Source organism: Aureococcus anophagefferens (assembly GCF_000186865.1).
Source record: "Aureococcus anophagefferens unplaced genomic scaffold AURANscaffold_26, whole genome shotgun sequence".
Taxonomy (NCBI): Eukaryota; class Pelagophyceae; order Pelagomonadales; family Pelagomonadaceae; genus Aureococcus; species Aureococcus anophagefferens.
The window spans coordinates 267133-289934 of NW_008705586.1; the positions used below are offsets into that span (position 1 = coordinate 267133).

Sequence of the window (22802 nt, forward strand, 5' to 3'; positions counted from 1 at the left end):
CGAGAGCCACCGGCACTGGGTGAGCCGCCTCGAGGAATCGGTCGTCGTCGCGCCGCGGACGTCCACCGTCGCCGACGCGCCCGTCGAGGAGCTCGTCTACTACCGCTTCGCGCTGCCGTTCCCGGCGTGGGACCGCCAGGTCTCGGCGGCGCTCTTCTGCGACCGCCTCGGCGAGGGCCGCGCGCGCGTCGAGCTGCGGCGCGTGAGCCTGCCGGACTCGGCGCTGCCGCCGCCGCCGGGCGCCGGCGACGGCGCGCCGCTCCCGCGGACGCCCGAGGGCTTCGGCGCCGCGGCGCCGCCGCGGGCGCCGTCGAGCGAGCGTTCCAAGATCGCGCGCGGGACCGACGCGCTCCGCGCCGCGCTCGCCGAGAGGTGCGTCGCGGGCCTCGACCGCGCCACGGCCCTCGCGCCGCCGGGCCTGCGCAAGGGCCTCGCGGGGCTGCGGCCGCCGTCGGCGGCGCCCATGTCGCCGACGCTCGAGGCGGAGCTCCACTCGCGGAAGAACTGCGTGACCCTGCCGGCCTTCCGCGTCACCTACCTCCTCGGCGCGGCGGCCGTGGCCGAGGGCGAACCGGCGAGGACCGAGGTCGAGCTCATCCTCGGCGCGGACCCGGGCATCCGGTGCCCGCCGGTGCTCCTCAACTGGGGCCTCTGCCACGCGGACCGCACGCTCGAGATGCTCCAGGGCCAGATCGACGAGAAGCGCGAGGCCCGCGCGGCCCGCGAGGCCGCCGAAGCGCCGCCGGGCAGCGACTGGCCCTTCCGCCTCGAGCAGAACCCGCTCGTGCTCGCGTCGAAGCGCGCGCGCGCAGAGGCGGGCTCGCTCCTCGACCGCCTCAGACTGCCGCAACTCCCGCGGCCGCCGCGCCTCTTCCCCGGCCCGGGCAAGGGCGCCGGCGCGCCCTTCCCCGTCACGCCCGCGTCCATGCGGGGCGGTTAAAATTTCTTTGTGTTTTTAGACGAGGTCCGCGAGCTCCGCGGCGGTCGCCTCGAGCTCCGTGGGGTCGTCGCCGTCGCAGACCGTCGCGGCCTCGCTGTCGGCGCGCCTCGACCGGTAGTCGTTGACGTGGAAGGGCAGCAGGTCCTGGCGCGTGAGCATGCCGACGGCGCGGTTGTCGACGTCGACGACGACGATCGCGCGGAGCCCGAGCGTGCGGTAGAGGATGAGGGCCCGCGCGAGGGAGAAGTCGGCCTGGACCTTGATGGCCGAGGCGTGGACGTAGCTGCCGAGCTCCACGGGCGTCCCGTCGCCCTTGACGAGCGCGAGGAGCCGCGACTCCTCTCGCGCGTCCAAGATCGGCCGCGTCGCGGGCGACGACAGGTGCTGGAGCTGCGAGAGGCGGAGCGGGTCTTCGCCGCCGTCGTCGTCGTCGGCGCCGTCGTCGGCGGGGCCGTCGTCGTCGCCGCTCCTCGACGGCATCCGGGCGCCCCGCTCGCGCGTCGACGGCATCTGGACGCCCTCGAGGCCGCCGTCGCCGGGCGCCCGGACGCCGGCGGGCTCGACGCGCTCGGCCGCGTGGCGCCGGAGCACGGCGAGGAGGTGGTCGCGCGTGATCGTGCCGCAGCAGCGGCCGTCGCTCGGCCGAAGCACGGGGAAGGTGTGGTGCCGCGCGGCCGCGAGGAGCGCGGCCGCGTCCGTCGCCGTCGTCGTCGTGTAGGCGCATTTCGGGTCCGGGGACATGGCGTCGGTCACGGGCAGCACGTCCAATCCCCCCGGCCCGACGTCGTAGTGCTTGTCGCTCGACTCGAGGAGCACGGGCACGGACTTGGTCTCCAGCAGCACGTGGTAGAGGCTCTCGGCCTGGAGCTTGATGGCCACGGTCCGCGAGACGAGCACGGCGAACATGACCGGCAGCAGCAGCGCGACGTCGTCCGTGATCTCGTAGAGGATCACCGTCAGCGAGATCGTCAGGCGCGTCACGCCCGAGAAGACGGACGCGGCGCCGAGCACGGCCCAGACCTAGGAAGAACGGGTCGGGAACACGCGAACGCTCGTCGTCGGACGCCGCATCAAGGACGCCCGGGTCGCCCCAGAGGTCGCTCCCGTCCGGGTCGACGTCGAGGACCGCGGCGACGGACGCGCCCAAGAGGCGGCCGAGGAGCGCGCCCATGATCAGCAAAGGAATCACGTTGCCCGTCGCCGGGCTCAGGCCCATGGCGCTCACCGCGGCCCAGAAATAGACGCCGAAGCAGAGCGCGAGCGCCTGCGACGCGCGTCGGTCGTCGTCTTTCTATCCCGGTCCGCGTCTCTCGGACGTCGTCTCGGCCGCGGGACGCCGGCTCGCGCCGTCGGCTCGAACGCGCGGTGCGTCTGCCGACTAAACAGCCGCGTCACCGTCTCCTCGCCGCCCGTCAACAGCAGCGCGGCGCCGCGCGCGACGCGCCGGTCGTCGCACCAGTAGCGCATGTAGGCCTCCTCGAGCTGCTGCGCGTGGCAGTCGCCGTCGCCGCACGCCGTGTCGCAGCCGAGCGCGAACGACGCGCCCAGAAAGACGAGCGCCGTCGCGAGCGCGACGGAAGCGGCCTCGAGCACCTTCTTCGGCCGCGTGTCGTTCGTGCGCCACCGCGCGCGGAGCGCGGCCTGCGCGGCCTGCGCGCGGATGAAGAGCGCGCCGAGCGCGCCGCCGGGCACGCCGCAGCACGCGGCCGCCGCGAAGTGGAGCACGTGCGACCGGCGCGCCGCGGACGTGATGTGGAAGAGCACGAGCGCGCGGCTGCGGATCGGGCCGAAGCCGCCGGCGCCGACGGCGAGGAGCACGTCGCGCGTCGTCGTCGCGACGGCGCACGCGAAGAAGACGCGCCAGCTCAGCTCCGTGGACCAGAAGCTCGCGACCTCCTCCGCGGCGAAGAGCAGCCCGCCGATGGGCGCCCCAAAGGCCGCGGACACGCCGCAGGCCGCGCCCAGGGACACGTGGTCCCGCAGGTCCCGCGAGTTGCGGAGCGCGGGAAACGCGCGCGGGAAGTTGAGCCCGAGCGCGGCCGACTCCGCCTGGCTCAAACCCCGCCCGATGATCGCGCCGAGGTGGATCATGGGCCCCTCGGGCCCCGCCGCGAGGCCCGACGCGACGGCGCCTACCGAGCACGACTGTGATGATGTCTCATTGTTTTCAAATCTCTCGAAAGCCGTCACGGCCACAGGACGCTGGACGGCGCAGGCGCAGGACGCGAACTTGGCCAGCGCCGTCCGCAGGTTGAACGCCTCGCGGATCGTGATGCCGTTGAGGTACGCGATGACCTCGGGCACGCCGCTGCTCGACGCCGCGGGCGCGCCGTAGGCCGTGATGGCCGCGGCCACGCCCGCGAGCGCGAAGGCGCTCGACCCGGCCCAGAGCGCCGCGAGCCACATGGTTTTGTCCGTCGCGAGGCGTTCGAGGACCGCGAGGCGGCCGCCCTCGAGCGCGAAGAGCGCCGTCTTCAGCCCGAAGCCGACGCAGCCCGTCGTCAACCCGATCAGCGCGGCCATGCACCAGCGCTGCGAGCCCGGCGACAGCGCCGCGGGCCGGAGGGACCGCGCGCCCTTGCGATAGGCCGCGCTGTTCGGCGGCAGGTACTGGATCGACTCGTAGCTCCGCAGGCGCCGCGCGTCCGCGTCGCTCGGGTGCCGGTGGCCGCCCATGCTGTCTGGACAAGCGCGGCGCTCTCAGCGCTTGCGAGATGGGCTGCCCATCGACGGATCCATGCTTAAGCGAGGGGCAACTGAACGTCAAGTGACCCCATGTATCTCTTGAAAAATAACTCCTCTGCTGGGCCAGACAGAGCTCGCATAGAAACCGTGCCAAGCATGGGCGACGGCGGGGTGACCTGGAAGGTCAAGGGCGAGAAGCCGATGGCGACGATCGACCTCGGCTGGTTCATGTGCTGCAGCAGCAACGAGAAGGACATGGACATGCAGACCAACGCCCCGGGTGAGAAGGAGGAGGAGGAGGAGGACGACGACGACGACGCGCCGGCGGAGCGCGTCGAGCCCGTGCCCCTCGAAAGCGACAACGCCGAGCCCTACGCGCCCGCGCGCGAGGAGCCCGAGGAGATGACGGCCATGGAGCGCATGGCCGCGCGCGCGGCCGCGCGCGCGGCCGCGGAGGCCGACGCCGAGGCGCGCGCCGAGGCGTCGCGGCGGCTCCAGGCCGAGGAGGAGGCGGCCGCCGACGACGCGCGGTCGACGCGGGAGCGCGCCGAGGCCGACGCCGCCGAGGCGGCGCGCGCCGCGGAGCGCCTCGCGGCCGCGGCGGCCGCGGGCGACGACGGCGGCGCGGGCGGCGCGGACGCCGCGGCGCCGCCCGCGCCGGCGTCGCCGCCGCCGTCGCCGCCGCCCGCGTCCGCCGCGGGCGCCCTCTTCGGCGCGACGCCGAAGCCCGCGCCGCCGTCGCCCGCGGCGTCGACGCCGCCCTCGAGCCCGCCGACGTCGCCCGGGTCGCCGAAGACGGGCTTCTTCAAGAAGGCGCCGCCGCCCGAGCCCCCCGCGGACCCCAAGGCCGAGGCCGTCGTCCTCTCCGGCGTGCTCTCGCGCAAGAAGGCGGGCTACGTCATGAGCTCCTACAGGAAGCAGCGGTGCGCGGTCGTCCGCAACCGCCGCGACCGGGGCGTCAACATCGGCCCCGCGCTCGTGTTCGCGGACGCGAAGACGGGCGCGCTCCTCGGCACGTCGCCCCTCGACGGCTGCGACGTCGCCCCGCGCAAGGACAACAAGGTCGGCTTCGAGGTGTCGCGCGGCGGCAGAAAGACGGACGCGCTCCGCGCGTCGACGGTCGTCGACCGCGACGCGTGGGTCAAGGTCCTCGGCGACGAGCTCGACGCCTGGGCCGCGTCGTTGCGAGCGTTGCCGCCCAGAGAGCTCAAGCGGCGCCGGTCGTCCATCGCCGCGGCCCAGGCGCGGGAGGAGGCGCGCGCGGCCGCGGAGGAGTTCGAGGCGGCCTCGGCCGCGGAGAGGGAGGCCGAGGGCGAGGCCGCGCGGGCCAAGGAGATCGCCGACGCCGAGGCCGAGCGCGCCGCCGAATTCGAGGAGAGCGAGGACCCGCGGCCGAAGCTCCACCGCGCGGCGACCGTCGGGCCCGGGAGCCACCCGGCCTATCGAACGCCCGAGACGGGCGCGTTCGGCGGGCCGCCCGTACAGGGCGAGTACGAGGTCGTCATCTCGCACCCGGGGCCCATGGGCTTCAAGATCGTGCTCGACCGCAGCCCCGGCGGCGGCAGCGCCATCGTCGTCGACACCGTGAACCCGGGGGGGCAGGCGGACCGCGCGGGCATGCTCCGGCGGTCGCGCCTCGTCGCCGTCGCCGGCGCGTCCGTCAAGACGGGCCGCCGCGCGTCGACGATCGACGTCTACGGCATCCTGGGCATCGACAAGGACGCCGACGACGCCGCGATCCGCAGGGCCTACAAGAAGACGTCGCTCAAGGCGCACCCGGACCGCGGCGGCCGCACGTCCATCTTCCAGAAGGTCAAGAAGGCCCACGACGTCCTCTCCGACGAGCAGGCCCGCCGCGACTACGACGCCCAGGCCGACTCCGTCGACTTCGAGAAGGCGCTCCACCTCCTCAAGAACGCCGCGCGGCCGCTGGCCATCTCCCTGATCCGCCCCGTCGGCCTCTAGATAGAAGGCGCGCGTCACGAGGCACTCAGCATGGTTGTTTTAGTCCGGCGGTGTGTTAGTCTGGCGGCGGCGGCGGCGCCAGAGCTCGAGCGCGGCCGAGGAGGCGTTCTTGGCTACTTCGGGGGACACATTACAACGTAGAGGCGATGGTGCTAGTCCGGCGGTGTGTTAGTCTGGCGGCGGCGGCAGCGCCAGAGCTCGAGCGCGGCCTCGTCGCCGCGGTCGTACGCGAGGCGCCGCGGCGGCAGCGGCAGCCGCTCCGCGTCGAGGCCGCCGAGGCGCGCGGCGAAGCGCCGGTAGCCGTGGGCGCGGACGCTCAGGCTCTCGGCCTCGAAGTTGAAGCGCTTCTCGAGCGCGAGCACGAGCTCGCGGCCCGGCCGCCGGTCGAGCGCCGTGGCTACCGCGTCGAAGAGCGCGTCCGTCGCGACGTCGTCGTAGACGCAGTCGGCCGCGACGAGGAGCGACGCGTCGCCGAGCGCGTCGTCGTCGTCCGCGTCGGCGTCGGCGTAGGCGCGCCACTCGAGGACCGCGGCGGCGAAGCGGCCGCCGCCGCGCGCTATCGCGGCCGCGTTCCTGTCGCCGTTCGCCGCCGCGAGCGCGACGGCGCCCGCGTGGCCGTCCGTCGCCAGGACGTCGGCGCCGAGCGTCGCCGCGAGCAGGCCCGCCGCGCCGACGCCGGCGCCCAGCTCCGCGAGCTTCACGGCGACGGGCGGATGCTCGAAAAAGTAGTCGCCGAGCAGCAACGCGCCGCGCCAGACCTGCAGGCCGACGTCGGCGACGGGCGTCGCGAGGCGGTGCGCGAGCGCGACGGCCGCTTTCTTAGAACGCTTCCGCGGCGGCTCGAGGTCGCCGTCGGCGTCGACGACGCACGAGTGCTGTGTTGTTTGTTCGTCCTCCCAGCAGAGCGTCGTCACGCCGTCGCGCTGCGCGAGCTGCAGGTGCACGTCGCTGAGCACGTCGTCGCTGTCTTCATCGCTCATGGTTTGCCGTGTAGAAGCTTGTCTTTTCGAGAGCTCAGGCCTCCATGATCACTTGCGAGGAGCAGCCATGCCTCGGGCGGGCGCATGAAAAGGCTGCGGCACCTTCGGCGCGTTGCACTTCAACGTTCGAATGATTAATTCTCGGTCGAACAACTCGGCTAAGCCGAGTACGTGTAGTTGACGTACGCCGGGTGATCCGTGGGCTCGTACGTGGGCTCGGCGGACGGTGCGGGGAACGGCTGCGGCGTCGGGACGAGCGTGGGCGCGTAGGTCGGCATCGTCGAGAACGTCGGCGAGACGGTCGGAGAAGACGTGGGGACGTACGTCGGCATGGGCGAGAACGTGGGCGAGTCGACGGGGCTTGTGGTCGGACTGTAGGTCGGTTCCTGGCTAAACGTCGGCCGCGGGACGGGCACGCCGGTGGGCGAGTACGTGGGCATGGCCGTGGGTGAATCGTTCGGCGCGGTCGTCGGCGTATTCGTGGGCGTGTACGTGGGCTCGGTCGACGGGTAGGGGAAGGGCATCGAGGTGGGGACGGGCGTGGGCGAGTAGGTCGGCATCGTCGAGACGGTAGGGCTGTCGTTGGGCGAGGCGGTAGGCGCGTACGTCGGCTCCGGGCTGAAGGTGGGCGAGTCGACGGGCGACGTCGTCGGGGCATAGGTCGGGATCATGGTCGGGCTTGGCACGGGCGCCGACGAAGGGACTGACGTCGGACTGTAGGTGGGCATGAAGGTCGGGCTGTCGTTGGGAGCAGCCGTGGGAGTGGCCGTGGGCTCGTAGGTCGCCACGAAGTCTTCGAGCTGGCGCGCGCCGCGCAGGTTGCTCTTCTGCGCGTTGGCGAGGCTCGACAGCGCGACGGTCACTGCGAGCACGCGCATCATTGCAACTGTGGTTGGAGGGCGATGGGGCTGCGTGGCGGCGATGCGGGGCTAGAACGCAGATCGGAAGATCGTTAAGGGAAGCACCATCAACATGTACTTCGTCGCCGAGACGTTGCCCCACTGCCACAGCAAGCAGCTATGCGTCGCCCGCAAGCGTCCGCGGGCGTGCGGCTGCGCCAGCTCTGCGCCGCTTTGGTGGGCGCCGCGGGCGTGTACGCGCTGATCAACATGCACCAGGGCCTGGAGCTGCACCAGGAGGCCGTGCCGCACTCCGTGCCGCGGCCGCGGACCGTGCCCGTGCGGGAGCTGCGGCAGCAGGCGCGCGAGGTGCACAAGGTCGTGGCCAAGGCGCGCGCGGCGGCGGCGGCGCAGCCGCCAGCGGCGGCGCACGCGGCGGCCGGGGCGCCGGCGGCCTGGGTCGCGCCCGTGCGCCGCGTGACGCACGTCGAGCCGGAACCGCGCGCGCCGCCGAAGGCGCCGCAGCCACCACCACCACCACCACCACCGCCGCCGCCGCCGCCGCCGAAGGCGCCGCAGCCACGACCACCGCCACCACTCACACAAAGCACCGCCATCGACGAGTCGTACCACGTCGTCTTCTCGACGGGCTGCAGCGAGTTCCAGGACTGGCAGTCGATCGGCGTCTTCTCGAGCGCCGAGGCCGTCGACCAGCGCGGCGTCATCACGCGCATCGCGAGCGGCTGCAGCGACGCCCAAAAGGTCAGCATCTCCCACGCCATGTCGCACCTGCCGCCGCGGTGCCGCGTCTTCTACGCGCCGGACACGACCCTCAAGGACCACGCGGGCCACTACTACAAGTACGCGAACAAGCCCCTGGGCATGATGCACTGGCTCGACGAGACGCCCATCCCCGGCGACGCGACCATCGCGCTCATCGACCCCGACTTTTACTTCCTGCGGCCCCTCTGGCACGACTCCTTCGACGACCCCGCGGCTTATTTCGCGACGGGCGGCGCGAAGTCGACGCCCTTCCCCGCGCCCCTCGTCGCCGGGACCATGATCGCCCAGCGCTACGGCATCGGCGGCAAGCCCTGGACGCGGGCGCCGGGCCGCAACGGCCAGAAGGACTGGAAGCTCGCCGAGTACCTCGCGTCCGTCGGCCGGCCGGCGTCGCCCGCGGCGGCCGCGGACCTCACGGAGAGCCGGGCCTCGACCTTCTACAGCATCGGCGCGCCCTACATCGCCCTCGCGGCGGACTGGCGGCCCATCGCGACGAACTGGACGCACCTCATGCCCATGGCCGTCGCGCGGAATTTCGGGAATCTGGCGGAGATGTACGCGATGGTCGTCGCCGTCGCCGACCTGGGCATCCGGCCGGCCATGATCAACAGCATGATGGTCAGCAACACGGGCGCCGGCGACGAGGCCTGGCCCTGGGTCGACGCGATCCCGAAGGCGCGCACGTGCGACCCGGCGATTTTGACCGACGACTCGCTCAAGCTGCCCCACTTCCTCCACTACTGCCAGCGCTACGAGCACGTCGACAAGCCCCCCTACGCCGACACGGCCTGGATCTTCTCCAAGTACCAGGTCCCCGACGAGATCCTCCAGTGCCCCGCGGGCTCCGCGTCGCTCGAGGACGCGCCGCGGGCGGCGAAGAAGCAGGGCGGCGACCGCAAGCGCATGAAGCTCGCCGACGACGGCTTCCTGCCCGAGCCGCCCGTCGCCGTCGACTACCCTGAGTCGACGAAGACGAAGCGCAACGTCTTCTCCTTCTGCATCGCGACGCGCCGCACGAACCTCGCCGCGCGCGACTACCGCCGGTGGTTCTGCGAGCAGAGCCACGCGGACCGGTAACGTACGATGCCCGCCGAGCGAGACGTGTCAGGGTAAGGGTCCCGTGTATGTCCGCGTCTCTGCGCGACGCGTCCAGCGAGGTCTTTTGAAATTAAAGCGCGCGCCGCGGGGACGGCGCGGGCGGGGCCCCGCCGCCGCCGACGGCGCGCGGGTCGGGGCTTACGCCTCGTCGAGCTCCGGCGGCGCCTCGCCGGAGAGGTCGAGGCCCGCGCAGGCCTCGAGGGACGCCTTGAGCGCCGCGGCCGTCGCGGACTTGCCCCCCAACACGATCTTGACGCGGTCGTCCTCGGTGACGTAGCCCGCGAAGTCGGCGGCGGCGGGCGCGACGTAGGCCGTGATGGGCAGCTCGACGGGCGGGCGCAGGGGCATGCGCTCGAGGCAGTGGGCCATGGCCGTCGCGCCGAGCTTGAGGTCGTCGGTGATCACGCGGCACGGCGTCCGCGTCGCCGGCGCGTCGCCCTCGGAGACGTAGAGCGCCGGCGCGGCCTCGAGGGCCTCGGCGACGTCGTCGAAGGCGTCGTCGAAGGCGTCCTCGTCGTCGATCTCCGGGGCCTGCGGGGGGACGAGGGTTCCGGCGGCCTCGGCGGCGCGGCGGGGACGCGGCGACGCGCGGCGGCGCCCTTGCCCGAGGGCTTCGCGGGCTTCTTCCCGAGGAGCTTCGCGGCGGCCGACGCCTTGGTGAGGCGGAAGGCCTGGGCCGACGGCGTCACCCCGTCGCCGTTCAGGGACCAGTTCAGGGCGTAGTCGAGGCCGGGGCCCTCGCGCGGGAAGGCGATGTGCTCCGCGTCCTCGGTGTTACGCGCGAGGGCGAGGGTCCGCGCCGCCGTTCGCCTCGGCAGGACCACGCGAGCGGCGCGCGCGATGGCTGCCATGGACTTGTTTCGCACCCACCTTGTCGCCTCGCTCTCCCGCCGATGAGTCCCGGTGATGTTGCCGCCGATCGTGCCGCAAGGCAGCAGCCCGCCACGACGATGATGCGGGAGAATGCCCCCCCGCCGCGGCGCCAATGGCTCAACTACGACTGGTTCATCATGTGCGCGCCGCCTCCGCCCTCTCCCCCGAACCCGCGCGCGCCCGCAGGCTCGTCTGCGGCGTGCTCCTCCAGCTCATCGTGACCCTCGACTACGCCGCCATCGGCGCGGCGACGAAGGAGTTCATGGAGGCGCACTACGCGACGTTCCAGAACGGCGACGCGGCGCCCCTCGTCGCGCGGTCCCTCGCGCGCGAGGCCGGCGACTTCGAGCCGCGGAACCTCGCGGCCGCGCCGGCGCTCCGCTGCGGCGCCGAGGCGCTCGAGAGCAAGAGCTCGCGCGCCGCGCACTACGGCAGCGCGGCGGCCGTGAAGACGGACGTCGTCTCGACGTTCCGCGGCATGCGCGGGTCGAGCTACCAGTGGAGCTACAGGGTGACCTTCGTGAACCAGGGCTCCGCGACGGTCCAACTACTGACGCGGGCGTGGCGCTTCGCGGACGCGTTCGGCGGCGTCACGGAGGTGTCGGGCCCCGGCGTCCGCGGCGACACGCCCGTGCTGCGCGGGGGCGAGTCCTGGAGCTACGAGTCCGGCACGACGCTGCCGACGGCGACGGGCAGCTTCTACGGGTCCTTCTCCTTCGAGATCCTCGAGCTCCCCGGCGGCCGCGACGACTTCTACTGGGACGACGCGCCGCTGCGCGCGGGCGACACCTTCGTCGCGCCCGTGGACCGGCTCGCGCTGACGGCGTCGGCGTCGGCCTTCGCGGCGCCCTGGGAGGCCGCGTGCCCCGCGCCGGACGGGCGGCTGCCCTGCACGGCGGTCAACGCGACGCGGCGCGTCATCGTCGGCGTGACGGCGTCGCCCAAGGGCGGCGACGGTCTGTACGGCTACGACGTCCAGATCAACAACGCGCGCAACGGGCCCGTGCGCGTCGTCGCGCACGAGTGGAAGGTCGCGTCGCCGTCGGGCGAGCCGCTCGACGTCGTCCGCGGCCTCGGCCTCGGCCGCGGCGGCGAGGCGGTCATCGACGCGGGCGACGCGGTCCGCTTCGCCGGCGAGCTCGAGTGCGGCCGACCCGACGGCGCGTGCGTCGTCGTGGGGACGTTCCGCGTCCGCCTCGGCGACGCGACGGTCGACGTCGCGACGGGCGCGTTCGCGCTGCGACCGGACTGCGCGCCGTAATAACTTTGGGAGTATAGGTTGTTGCGGCGACAGTGCTTGACGGCGTCGGACGGCGCCGCGGAGGCCTCCGCGGCCGCGGGCGACGACCGGCCCGGGCCCGCGTCGGACTGCCGCAGCAACAGCGTGACGCAGAGGCCACGATGGGGCGCCTCAGCCTAGCAGTGATCGCGCTGGTCGCCACGACGGCTGGCGCGCTCACGGCCACGCGCCGCCAGATGGGCGTCGGCATCGCGTCGACCGTCGCGACGGCCTTCGCGGCGCCGGCGCTCGCCGCCGACGACGAGGTGCTCGTCACGGGCGTCGCCAGCCTCGCCGAGGGCGCGGCGCCGACCTTCGACAGCGAGACGGCCGCCTTGTACGTGACGATCAAGCGCGGCGCGGCGCCGCAGCAGGTCATCGGCCTCATGAAGGGCGCGCCGGACCCGGCGCTCGGCGCGGTCCGCGTGCCGCTCAAGGGCGTGTCGTTCCCGTACTCGTTCAAGGTCACGAAGAAGGACCTCTTCGCCGACGCCGTGCTGCCGGCCGACACGACGAACCTCGCGCTCACGGTGTCCGCGCGCCTCGACGGCGACGGCGTCGCGGCGACGCGCGGGCCGGACGACCTCGTGGGCTCCGCGTTCTACAACGTCGGCAACGGCGCGGCGCAGATCACGCTGACGCCCCGGGGCCTCGTCAGCAAGGCGATGAAGTAAGTTCAGTTTAGGGCGGAAAGTGGGCGGCGACGGTCGCCTGGCCCGGCCGCGACGCGTCGCAGACGCCCTCGTTGACGAGCCAGAGCGTGTGCGCGTAGCGGAGCGCGTCCGGGTCCTCCGTGGGCAGGACCTCGTGGACGATGCGATCGGAGAAGAAGCACACGAGCCGGTCGCCGACGGGCTCGACGTCCACGGGCTCGCCCGGGCCGTCGCCGTCCGGCACCCAGAGCCGGAGCGCGCCGCCGCCGCGCCATCGGTCGTCCTGGAGGTAGAAGATGACCGTGAGCCAGCGCTTGTCCGCGGGCCCGGAGCCGTCGGCGCAGGCGTTGTCCACGTGGCGCGGGTAGGCGCCGCTCGGCAGCGTGACCGCGAGCTTCGTCCCGTAGGCCGACGTCGACACGCGCTGCGCGGCGCCCGCGGCCTCGAGGAAGCCGTTGAGAGCCTCGGGCAGCGTCAGGAGCATGTCCCGCGTATACACCAGCACGTGCGGCGCGTCGTCAAAGTCCGACGGCTCCGGCTCGCAGCTCAGCACCGCCTCCTTGTCGAACGCGACGCCGTCGCGGCCCACGGACCGGCTGGGGCCGAAGCGGCCGACGTCGCGGAGCCGCGCCGCGTCCTCGCGCATCGCGGCGACGGCGTCGGCCCCCAAAAAGTCGTCGATGACGACGTAGGGCTCGTCGCGCTCGAAGAGCGCGGACCAGAGCTGCGGCGCGACCTCGCGCGCGCGCGCCGCGGCGCCGAGCAGCGGTAGACCCGTTTCCTCGCACTCGGGGATCATCGCGTAGCAGCGCGTCGAGCGCCGCGTCCATCGCTGCGTCGCAAGTCCCGGAATCCTCGCGTAGCAGCGCGTCGAGCGCTGCGTCCATCGCTGCGTCGCCGGCCGCGGTGCGAGGCGCCGAAGCATGGCCGCGTTTCGGAGAGCCATCGCTCCGGAGAGCGTTTTGCCAGAGAGCCCTCTGGAGGGCACGGAGCCGCTCTGAAGAGCCGCCGCGCATATGGCCGCTCAGGCGTCGTCGTCGGCCGCGGACGTCGAATGGAAGCCGAATGCGTCGTTCCTCGCGGCCTGCGAGAGCTTGGGGCTCGACGAGCCGGCGATCAGCGACGGCGAGGTCAAGTACGACGCTGAAACGGACACGGTCTACGCGCCGACGCGCGAGGCCGTCGCCGAGTTCCGAGGCCAGCCGAAGGACGACGGCGCGCCGGACCCGCTGGAGGCCGCCGTCGCGACGGCGCGCGCGGAAAAGGCGCGCGGCAACGGCCTGCTCGCGGCGGGCGACGCCGGCGCCGCGACCGCGGCGTACGAGGCCGCGATCGCGGCCGTCGACGGCGTCGCCGAGCGCGCGCGGACGGTGCTGCTAGGCCGGCGCCTCATCGCCCACGACCGCGAGGGCACGTCGCCCCTCGCGCTGGCGGCGAAGGAGTCGAAGGCGCTCGCGCGCGACTGCCGGCTCAACATCGCCGCCGCGAGACTGGCGACGGGCGACGCCGCGGGCGCGCTGCGCGCCTGCGACGCCGCGGCGGCCGTGCAGGACCTCCCGCTCGAACCGGCGCAGGCCGTCAAGGCCCACTTCCGCGCCGCGGCGGCGCTCGAGCAGCTCGGCCGGCTCAAGGACGCGGAGGAGCGCCTCGGGGCCGCGGCGGCGCTCGCGCCCGGCGACCCCCTCATCGCGAAGGCGCTCCGCCGCACGCGCGAGAAGCGGCGCGCGAAGCGCAAGGCCGAGCCCAAGGCGTCCTTTAAGGGCCTGTTTTCGTAGTACGGCGCTTACTCGGGCGGCGTCTTGTCGCTTCAGGCGAGGCAGCCGTAGCAGCCGCCCTCGTTCTCGCGGTTGCCGAGCTCGTCGCTCTCGATCTTCTCGAGGAGCTCGATGCACTTGGCCTTGACCTCGTCGCGCACGCGGCGGTACTCGGACAGGTCCCCGGGGTCGATGGCCGGCGGGTCGTCGAGGGCCCAGTCGTAGAACGCCTCGCGCTTCTTCCACGCGATCTTGTCCTCGGGGTCGAGCTTCTTCCCGCAGCCGCAGCACGAGATGACGATGTCGAAGTCCGCCGGGTCGTAGTCGGCGACGGCGTCCGACGTAAAGTCCGAGATGTCGACGCCGACCTCCTTCATGACCTGGGAGATTCGCGTAAAGGCTTTTCGTTCGTGTTCTCGTTCGCGCGCGCGTGGCGCCGCTTCGAAATCTACTTGAGCCGTTCGCTACTCTCCGCGCGCGCGCCGCGCCGAATCTCTCGTTTTCTGTCGTCTCGCGTATCTCGTTCGCGCGTCGAGCCGACGGCCCGTTTCGCGAGAAAAACGGCTCGCGACGCCGCGCACGCGCGGTGATGGCGCCCGGCTTCACCGCCGTGCCGCCGACGATGCCCGCGGACGCGCAGCCGACGGACGCGTCGCCGCGAAGGTGGCGCATCCAGCCGTCGGCCATTTGGGAGCGGCACGAATTGTGATTACACAGAAACATGACATTCTTCGCGTACTCCTCGCCGTGGGCGATCTCTTTGGACTGGGGCACACCCATGGCTCAGGCGGGCGGGATTCAGGGTTTTTCGCCAGTGGCTTTTTTGGGCCGTTCGCGATCACCTTGATCGAGCATCTCACGAGCCGGAACAGTGCGATCGGTGCTCCCATCTCTCGATGTCCTCCACCGTCCAGCAGACGCGCGCCGCGCGCGAGCGCCTCAAGAAACTGTTGAAGCTCCCCGGCAATTCGACCTGCGCCGACTGCTCGACCCCGGGGCGCCCGAACTGGGCCTCGGTGTCCCTGGGCGTCTTCCTCTGCCGGGACTGCGCGACGATCCATCGGGGCCTCGGGTCGCACGTCTCGCGCGTCCGCTCCGTGGGCCTCGACGAGTGGACGACGGCGCAGGTCGACAAGATGGAGCGGTGGGGCAACGCCGCGGCGAACGCGTACTTCGAAGCCTCCGTGCCCTACGACGCGCGCTTATCGGCCGCGGGCACGACGACGAACCAGCGGCGGACGCGGTTCCTCCGCGACAAATATGAAAAGTGCAATTTCGTCGGGCCGACGCGAAGCGGCGCGACGGATCCCGCGGATCCGCGGAACGGCGGGGTCCCGGGCCAGGCGCCCGCGCCGCCGCTCGAGAACGGCATGCCCGAGGGGGAGGCGGTCAAGGAGGCCATGCGCCGCTCGCTCTTCGACGCGAAACCGAAGAGCGCCGAGGACCTCCTCTCCTTCGACGCGCCGGCGCCGGCCGCGGCGCCGGCGCCGGACCTCTTCGGCGGCGCGCCTCCCGCGGCGCCGGCGCCGGACCTCTTCGGCGGCGCGCCTCCGGGACCGGTCGACCTCTTCGGCGCGCCGCCGCCGCCGCAGGCGGGCTTCGCGTCGCCGCCGGCGCAGCACGCCGGCTTCGCGTCGCCGCCGGCGCCGCGGAGCTCGAACGACAGCATCATGGCCATGTTCGCGCAACCGCACGCGGGCTCCGCGATCTCGATGATGGGCGGCGCGCCGCGGCCGGGGTACTACGCGCAGCCGCCTCAGGCGACCTGGCCGCAGTCGCCGCCGCCGCCGCCGGCCCTCTGGCAGTCGCCGGACCGCGTCGCGCCGCCGTCGCCGCGCCAGCAGTCGAACCTCCAGAGCCCGTTCCCGGGCAGCTTCTAAGTACGGCCGCTCATCCCCGAAGGCTACTCGTTAGGCGCGGCGCGCGGCGCGAGGGCCTTGGCCTCGTGGACGAGCCAGAGGAGGCTCTCCTCGACGTTCGCCGCGTCGGCGCAGGAGCAGGCCCGCAGGTCCACGCTCCGCCGGCCCGCGCGCTGGAGCTCGCGCACCTCGAAGAGCGTCGCGAGCTCGTCCGCGCCGCACGCGCCGACGGCGTCCTGCTTGTTCGCGAGGACGAGGAACGGCGCGTCGGCCAGATCTGGGTGGTCGAGCGCGCCGCGGAAGGCGTCGCGCGCCTCGCGGAGGCGGTCCGCGTCCGCCGCGTCGACGACGAAGACGACGCCGTGCGTCTCCGCGTAGTAGCGCGCCCAGAGCGACCGCGCGGACGCGCCGCCGCCGAGGTCCCAGAACGTGACCTTGGCCCGCGCGAGCTCCACCTGCGCGAGGTTCATGCCCGTCGTCGGCGTGATCTTGCTCAGCGGCAGCGGCGGCAGCCGCGACCCGAAGGCGCCCTTGGCGCGCTCGAGCACGCTCGTCTTGCCGGACCCGTCGACGCCGACGATGCAGATGTTCAGCTCGGGCTGCTTGAAGCACGTCTCCTTGAGCGCCTCCAGGAGACTGAACATGCTCGACGCGACGGCGCGCGCGACGGCGCACGGGTGGGCGGCGCGCGAGTGGGCGGCGCGCGACTCACTCGACGCGCTCGACGCGCTCGTCTCGAGCGCCGCGACGCGCGCAAAGCTCCACAGCCTGTTCACCCAGCCGATGCGCAGTGCTCCTCCCGCTTCAATTCAGCGTGTCCGGCGGTCAGTTTGAGAGATGGGTGCCCATCGAGGCTGCCCTGAACCCTGAAAACACCCCAATGGCCTCGTCGCTCTTCTGCCTCGAGGTCTACGTGCACAAGGTCGAAAAGCTCGCGAAGCGGCTGCGGTCGAGCCCGCCGGCTTTGGCCGTGCGCTTCCTCGACTACGCGCCGGTCATCGTCGAGCCGGGGAGCGAGGGCGTCGGCGCGTCGCGCGACGGGTCGGCGTGGTACGGGTCCGGGAAGCGCTGCGTCTTCGAGTGCGAGGAGGTGGCCCTGGGGAAGAAGCTCAAGGCGCGCTCCGAGAGCGCGCTGCTCGTGCACGCGATCGAGGCCGGAATCGACAGGAAACGGCGGAAGCAGTTCGGGTCCGCGACGGTCGCGCTGGCGGGCTTCGCCGACGGCGCCTGCGGCAACGAGCCCCTGGGCGCCGTGCGGACCTGGGGCCGCGTCGAGTGCCGCGTGCTCGTCGCCGACGCCTACGGCAGGACCGTCCTCGTCGCGACGGCGTCGGTCGCGCTCGCGTCGCTCGACGCGTCGCTCAAGGTCGCTCTGGGCGGGCCCCGGGGCACGGTGACCGACGGCCCGGCGGCCGCGCGGCTTTCTGTCGACGTGCCCGTGGGCCGGCGGTCCCTCGAGGTCCGCGGGTCGAAGAGCCCGCCGCCGCGGCCCGACGGCTGGCCGCGGTCGACGCGCCACTCCGGCGCGCTCGCGGCGCTCGACGCGGCGTTGGCGTCGCCGTCGACGGCGTCGTCGCGGGGGGCCAAGTCGACGTCGCCCGTGTCGCCGCCGTCGCCCCTGCGCCGGTCCGCGTTCGGCTTCGTCGACGTGCCGTCGCCCGCGGCGGACGCCGAGGGCTCGTGCGCGTGCTGCGACATGACGCTCAAGATGCCCGAGTCGTCCGTCGGCGCCTTCGACGCCGCGCGGCGCGCGGCGCTGGCGGCGGCCGTCGCGCGGGCCGCGCGCGTCGGCGACGGCCAGGTCGAGCTCCTGAGCTGGCGGAGCGGGTCGCTCGTCGTCGACGCGCGTTGTCGCTTCGGCGGCGACGACGCGGCCGCGGCGGCCCTCGCGCGGCGGCTGCGGGACGACGCGCCGTTGGACCTCGTGCCGCGCGCGCTCTTCGGGCCCTTTGAGGTGAAGGACGCGGCCGCGAAGCGGTGCGCGGTGCCGCGCGCCGTCGTCGAGCCGCCGCCGGCCGCGGCGCTGCCGTCGCCGCTGCTGTCGCCGCCGCGGCGCGCGCACGCGCCGGAGCCCGCGGCGGCCGCGGCGCCGCAGCCGCAGAAGCAGCCGACGTTCCGGACTTTTGACGTTTTTCGGGGCGACGCCACCTTCGCGGACGACGACGACTTCGCGCTCGGCGACTGCCCGCCGCTCGTCTTCCACGAGAGCGCGCCGCGCGTCGAGGCGACGCTCGCGGCGCCCCGCGTCGCGCCGGAGCCAGCCGCGCCGCCGTCGAAGTCGCCGCCGCGGCCGTCGCGGTCGCCGCCGCCGCCGCGCGACGCGCGGAAACTGCCGCGCGACCACGGCCGGGCCGCGGCGAACCTCCGCGGCGACGGCCGGCCCGCCAAGGTCCGGCCGCCGCTCCACGCGCCGCGCCACAAGCCGCCGAAGCCCCCCGCGCTCAAGCCCAAGCCCAAGGCGCCCAAGGCCCGGCCCGCGGCGCTCGCCGTCGTCCACGAGCACGACGTCGAGGGCCCGGGCCCGCCGCCGCCGCCGCCGCCGCCGCTGTCGCCGCGCGCCGAGGAGTCCCTCGCCGCGGGCTTCGAGCGCGTCCGCGGCGACGACGGCAGGGCCGCCCTCGCGGACCTCGCCGCGTCCACGGGCCTCCGCCGCGGCGGCGACGACGCCGCCCGCGTGACCTTCGGCGAGTACCTCGCCTTCGTCGCGGACGGCGACGCGATCGCGCCGCTGCCGCCCCCGCCCAGGGCCGACGCGGCGAGCGTCCCGCGAGGCTAACACGCGACGACGGCTCGGAGCCCCCCTCCCCGGCCCCCGCGCGGCGCGGGATGTTACGCGCGCGCGCGTCTCAGTCCTCGGTCTCGAACTCCTCCTTGGCGCCGCAGCAAAACATGCCCAAGAAGCTCAGCACGGGCTCCGGGGGCATATCGATTTCCTCGTCGTGTCCGTGCTTGTTTTTTTGGATTCTGACGCGTTCTTTGAGGCTTCGTCGTCGGTGCCTCGCGTGCTGCTTTTTCTCTTGGTCGTGAATTTTGATCTTCTCCTCGATGAGATCGTGGTTGATCTCGTACTGCTCCTCCTCCGTCAGCGGCGCCGGCATCGCGGCTGTTTAGGAGGCCGAGAGAGGCAGCCCGACCGATGCGTCGAGCAGTCAAACTTGCTAACTTGCAGAAGGAAACACCCAAGCAACGTGCTTCGCTGGCCGCGCTCGAGCCCGAGGATAGACGCCTCGTGCGGCCCAGCTGCGCGCGGCTCCTCGCGCCCGCGACCGCCACCCACACCTCGCACACCTCTGCGGGCCGCGCCCGGCCGCAGCCGACCGCCGCACGCACGCGGGGCGCCGCCGCCGCGGCGCCCCGGACGATGCGGCGCGCCGCCATCACCTTCTTCGTGCTCTGGGGCGTCGGCGGCGGCGCCCTCGCGCCGCCGCGCGCGCGGGCGCGGAGGAGGACGCGCCTGGGCTGCATCTGCGTCAACTGCAAGTTCGTCGACCGCTGCACGGCGTACCACGTCATCGAGGCGAAGCACGAGCAGCCGCACCTCGCCGACGACCCGGACTTCTCGCCGCGGCCCGACTCGCCGACGGTCGACGTCAACGTCTTCCCGCAGACGCGCGAGGTCGAGCTCGACGTGACGGCCTGCGAGGACTTTGTCGAGGAGAAGGGGCGCTGGGTGAAGATGATGCCCAAGGACACGCTTTTGAAGGCCGGCTTCGACCCCGACTTCGTCCCCACGTAAATTCGCTCCTGTGTACCTCGTCCTTCGAGCGCGCGCGGCGCGTCGGCCTTAGGCGCTTGCGTCTCGCGCCGCCGCGCCGAGCGCGCGCGGCGCGTCGGCCTTAGACGCGCGCGTCCCGCGCCAGCTCGCGCGCGACGTCGGCCTCGAAGCGCGCGAGCACGCGCGCCCAGACGCGCTCGTCCGCGTCGTCGACCCAGCCCCGGAGCTCCGCCTCGGGCCAGGGCGAGTCGCGCTGGGCGTGGGACCGGTCGACGGGGAAGGCGCGCGGCGCCCCGCCGAAGCGCCGGTGGAAGAGGCACCGCGACGCGTTGTACGCCTCCAGCAGCCCGACGAAGCCGAGCGCGCCGACGCGGTCGCCCGCGCGCGCGACGAAGCCGGCGTCGACGCGCGCCCAGCGGTCGCCGCAGGCGACGCGCGTGCCGTTGGCCCGCGTCGCGCAGGCGCGGCCGGAGAGCGTCTTCGCGTAGCGCGCGCCCACGCCGGGCGCCGACGCGAAGGCCGCGGCGTCGGCCGCGCGCCGCACGGCCCGCCGCCACTCGCCGTCGCGCCTGTTGCCCGTCGTCGCCGTCTTCTGCTCGCCGCCCCACAGGTGGCGGTCGAAGTGGAACGCCGAGAGGCTCCGCTGGGACGGCGCGCGGAAGACCGCGGCGACCTACCGCGCGCGACGATGACCATCGGTCGTGGTCGCAGGAGGACTCCGGCGGCGAGCGGCGGCGTCGTCGGTCCGCGCGTAGAGCGGCGCGTGGCGACCTAAAGCGGGTGTTTTCGCCGACCTAAACAGAGGGTCGCGTCGAGCGCGAGACGCCGGCGCCGAGCCCCAGGCCGCGAGCGCGAGGTAGACGTTGCGCGCGTCGGCGAGCGAGAAGTTGTGGGCCCGCTTGCAGCGGCGCTGGGCGACGCGCGCGAGCACGGGCATGTCAAGTGCTGGGTTCACGGTTTCGCGGTCCGCGACGTGCTCGGCCGCGGTGCCCCGCGACGGCCCGCCGAGGTAGAGGTCGCCGTCGAGGGAGCGGCAGCCGTGGTGCAGCACCGTGTTGCCAAAGGCGCTCCCGCACTTGGGCCTGGGCAGGACAAGAGTGCGAAATTCCCAACTTCAAAGGCTCCTCTCTCGGCCATTTTCCGCTCGTTTCGGCTGATTTTTGGACGAGCGATCATGTCTCGGAACGGTCTCGAAGCGTGAATGCTTTTCCCAGCACGCGCGCGCGTGGAACACTCACGTTGAAGCGACGTTGAATCACCCGTGTCCTCCTGACTTCGCGCGCAACCGGCGCACGGCGCGGCGCGACTCCGGAACGGGATCCGCGGCGAGCAGAGAGCGGCCTCGCCGCCGGAGCGCAAGGACTGTAAAATGCGCGCGAGTTTCGCGCGGTTCGCTGTTGCGAGCCGCGTCGCATCTGCCGCGATGGACGGCAGCACCAACGCGACGACGCAGCGCGCAAGCACGGCCGCATTCGCCACTGCTGCCACAAAATTTACACAAAGTCAACTCGCCTCGTAGCGCCTCGTTGTAAACAGCGCTCGGCGCAGCCGCGCACGACCTAGCTCGCGTCCGTGATGTTCCCGCTGGATGCGCACATCATTCCATGCTCCACGCGCTTGCGCTTACCTCAAGGTGCGCGTTGTTGCTGAGATGTTGCTGTCTGTGAAAATCGCATCTCCGCAGCAAGCAACCCTGCCGAGCTCCACGCGTGCGCTGCTCCGATGAGCTACGCCATGATGCCGCTCCCGCCGGGCTGGGAGGAGAAGCGCGACCCCACCGGCAAGAGCTACTTTGTGGACCACAACACGCACACGACGTCCTGGACGCGGCCCGCCGCCGCCGCGCCGCCGCAGCCGCCGGCGCGCCCCGCCTACGCGCAGCCCGTGCAAGCGGCGCCGCTGCCGCCCGGCTGGGAGGAGAAGCGCGACCCCACCGGCAAGAGCTACTTTGTGGACCACAACACGCACACGACGTCGTGGACGCGGCCCCAGGCGCCGCCGCGGCCGGCGGCGGCGCCGCAGCAGCCGATGGTCGTCCAGTCGTGGGCCGCGCAGCCGAACCCGGCGGCCGCGCAGGCCCTGCCCGCGCCGCCGGGCCAGCCCATGGTCGTCCAGTCCTGGGCCGCGCCGGCCGCGGCCGCGCCGATCATGCCGTCGGGCACGCGCAAGGCCCCGCTCAGCGTCCTGTGGCCGTGACGATTTTCGAGAGATTTTGACCGGAGGAGAAATCGTGACCGACATGCCTGGTAGGCCCTGCTCGTCGGCTGCAACTACCCCGGGAGCTCCGCGGAGCTCCGCGGCTGCGTCAACGACGTGCTGCGCATGCGCGCGCTCCTCCTGGGCCAGGGCTTCCCCGAGCAGCAGATCGTGATCCTCCGCGACGACCGCGGCGGCCAGCAGCGGCCGACGCGGCGCGCGATCACCGAGGGCCTGCGCTGGCTCGCGGCCGGCGCGGGCCGCGGCGACAGCCTCTTCTTCCACTTCAGCGGCCACGGGTCCCAGGAGCGGGACCGCACGGGCGACGAGGCCGACGGCTACGACGAGACCATCGTGCCCTGCGACTACAAGTCCGCGGGCCAGATCACGGACGACGAGCTCCACGCGATCCTCGTGCGGCCCTTACCGGACGGCGCGCGGCTCACGTCGATCATGGACTGCTGCCACAGCGGCACGGGCCTCGACCTGCCCTACTGCTTCACGCCGGGCCGGGGCTGGCAGACCGACGACGTGCCGTGCTTCTCCCGCGGCGACGTGCAGCTGTTCTCGGGCTGCGAGGACGACCAGTGCTCCGCGGACACGTACGCGAACGCGGCGGCCGGCGGCGCGATGACGAACGCCTTCCTCAAGGCGCTCGCGGAGAACCCCATGCCGCTCTACCCGGACTTCCTCACCGCGCTCCACCGGGAGCTGCGGCGCAAGGGCTTCAAGCAGAAGCCGCAGCTGAGCTCGTCGCAGCGCTTCGACCTGAACCAGCGCGTCTTCTCGCTCACGGAGGGCTTCATCCCGAACTCGAACCAGACCATCGGCCGCCGGCCGGGCATGCGCCGGAAGAAGAGCCGCCGCCGCGGCCGCGGCGCGGGCGTCGGCATGGAGACCATGCTCGCCGCCGGGATCGGCGCGGCCGTGCTGTCGTCCTTGTTTTAAAAAGAACATTACGCGTCGAAGAGGGGACTCTTGACGACGGGCGCGCCGCCGCCGCCGCCGGGCCTCCCGACGACGTCCCTCGTCGACGCCGTCCGCGCCCAGGCCGGCGGGATCGGTCGCCGTCGCGCGTCGCCCTCGTCCTCCGGCGGCGCTGTCTCCGGCGGTGGGGCCTCGTCGTCCTCCGCTGGTGCCGCCTCGTCCCCCTCGCCGACGGCCTCGAGGCGGCCGGAGGAGA

At 73.1% G+C, this 22802-nt stretch overlaps 9 protein-coding genes across 9 annotated transcripts; 5 read left to right on the top strand and 4 right to left on the bottom strand.

Moving 5' to 3' along the window:
* Nucleotides 1-955: 955 nt before the first annotated feature.
* On the bottom strand, nucleotides 956-3616 carry AURANDRAFT_66788 (hypothetical protein; the record flags this gene model as incomplete). Its single annotated transcript, XM_009042106.1, has 4 exons — nucleotides 956-1960; nucleotides 2019-2204; nucleotides 2336-3072; nucleotides 3142-3616. The coding sequence occupies 4 exons, from the start codon at nucleotides 3614-3616 to the stop codon at nucleotides 956-958; spliced, it is 2403 nt and encodes an 800-aa protein (XP_009040354.1).
* A 210-nt stretch (nucleotides 3617-3826) lies between these two features.
* AURANDRAFT_66789 (hypothetical protein) lies at nucleotides 3827-5590 on the top strand (the record flags this gene model as incomplete). Its single annotated transcript, XM_009042051.1, has 1 exon — nucleotides 3827-5590. The coding sequence occupies one exon, from the start codon at nucleotides 3827-3829 to the stop codon at nucleotides 5588-5590; it is 1764 nt and encodes a 587-aa protein (XP_009040299.1).
* Nucleotides 5591-6728: 1138 nt separating this feature from the next.
* On the bottom strand, nucleotides 6729-7241 carry AURANDRAFT_31621 (hypothetical protein; the record flags this gene model as incomplete). The annotated part of the gene is made up of 1 exon (XM_009042105.1): nucleotides 6729-7241. One exon carries the CDS (start codon nucleotides 7239-7241, stop codon nucleotides 6729-6731), a length of 513 nt encoding a protein of 170 aa, XP_009040353.1.
* A 3400-nt stretch (nucleotides 7242-10641) lies between these two features.
* Nucleotides 10642-10875, top strand: AURANDRAFT_31681 (hypothetical protein; the record flags this gene model as incomplete). Its single annotated transcript, XM_009042052.1, has 1 exon — nucleotides 10642-10875. A coding segment is annotated over one exon (234 nt), but the record flags the coding sequence as incomplete, so codon positions are not given.
* Nucleotides 10876-13861: 2986 nt separating this feature from the next.
* On the bottom strand, nucleotides 13862-14644 carry AURANDRAFT_69941 (hypothetical protein; the record flags this gene model as incomplete). Its single annotated transcript, XM_009042104.1, has 2 exons — nucleotides 13862-14229; nucleotides 14435-14644. The coding sequence occupies 2 exons, from the start codon at nucleotides 14627-14629 to the stop codon at nucleotides 13903-13905; spliced, it is 522 nt and encodes a 173-aa protein (XP_009040352.1).
* Nucleotides 14645-14787: 143 nt separating this feature from the next.
* On the top strand, nucleotides 14788-15069 carry AURANDRAFT_8726 (hypothetical protein; the record flags this gene model as incomplete). Its single annotated transcript, XM_009042053.1, has 1 exon — nucleotides 14788-15069. A coding segment is annotated over one exon (282 nt), but the record flags the coding sequence as incomplete, so codon positions are not given.
* Nucleotides 15070-15743: 674 nt separating this feature from the next.
* On the bottom strand, nucleotides 15744-16478 carry AURANDRAFT_54947 (hypothetical protein; the record flags this gene model as incomplete). Its single annotated transcript, XM_009042103.1, has 1 exon — nucleotides 15744-16478. One exon carries the CDS (start codon nucleotides 16350-16352, stop codon nucleotides 15753-15755), a length of 600 nt encoding a protein of 199 aa, XP_009040351.1.
* A 4685-nt stretch (nucleotides 16479-21163) lies between these two features.
* On the top strand, nucleotides 21164-21415 carry AURANDRAFT_17728 (hypothetical protein; the record flags this gene model as incomplete). Its single annotated transcript, XM_009042054.1, has 1 exon — nucleotides 21164-21415. A coding segment is annotated over one exon (252 nt), but the record flags the coding sequence as incomplete, so codon positions are not given.
* Nucleotides 21416-21673: 258 nt separating this feature from the next.
* On the top strand, nucleotides 21674-22567 carry AURANDRAFT_31552 (putative metacaspase; the record flags this gene model as incomplete). Its single annotated transcript, XM_009042055.1, has 1 exon — nucleotides 21674-22567. A coding segment is annotated over one exon (894 nt), but the record flags the coding sequence as incomplete, so codon positions are not given.
* Nucleotides 22568-22802: the final 235 nt, after the last annotated feature.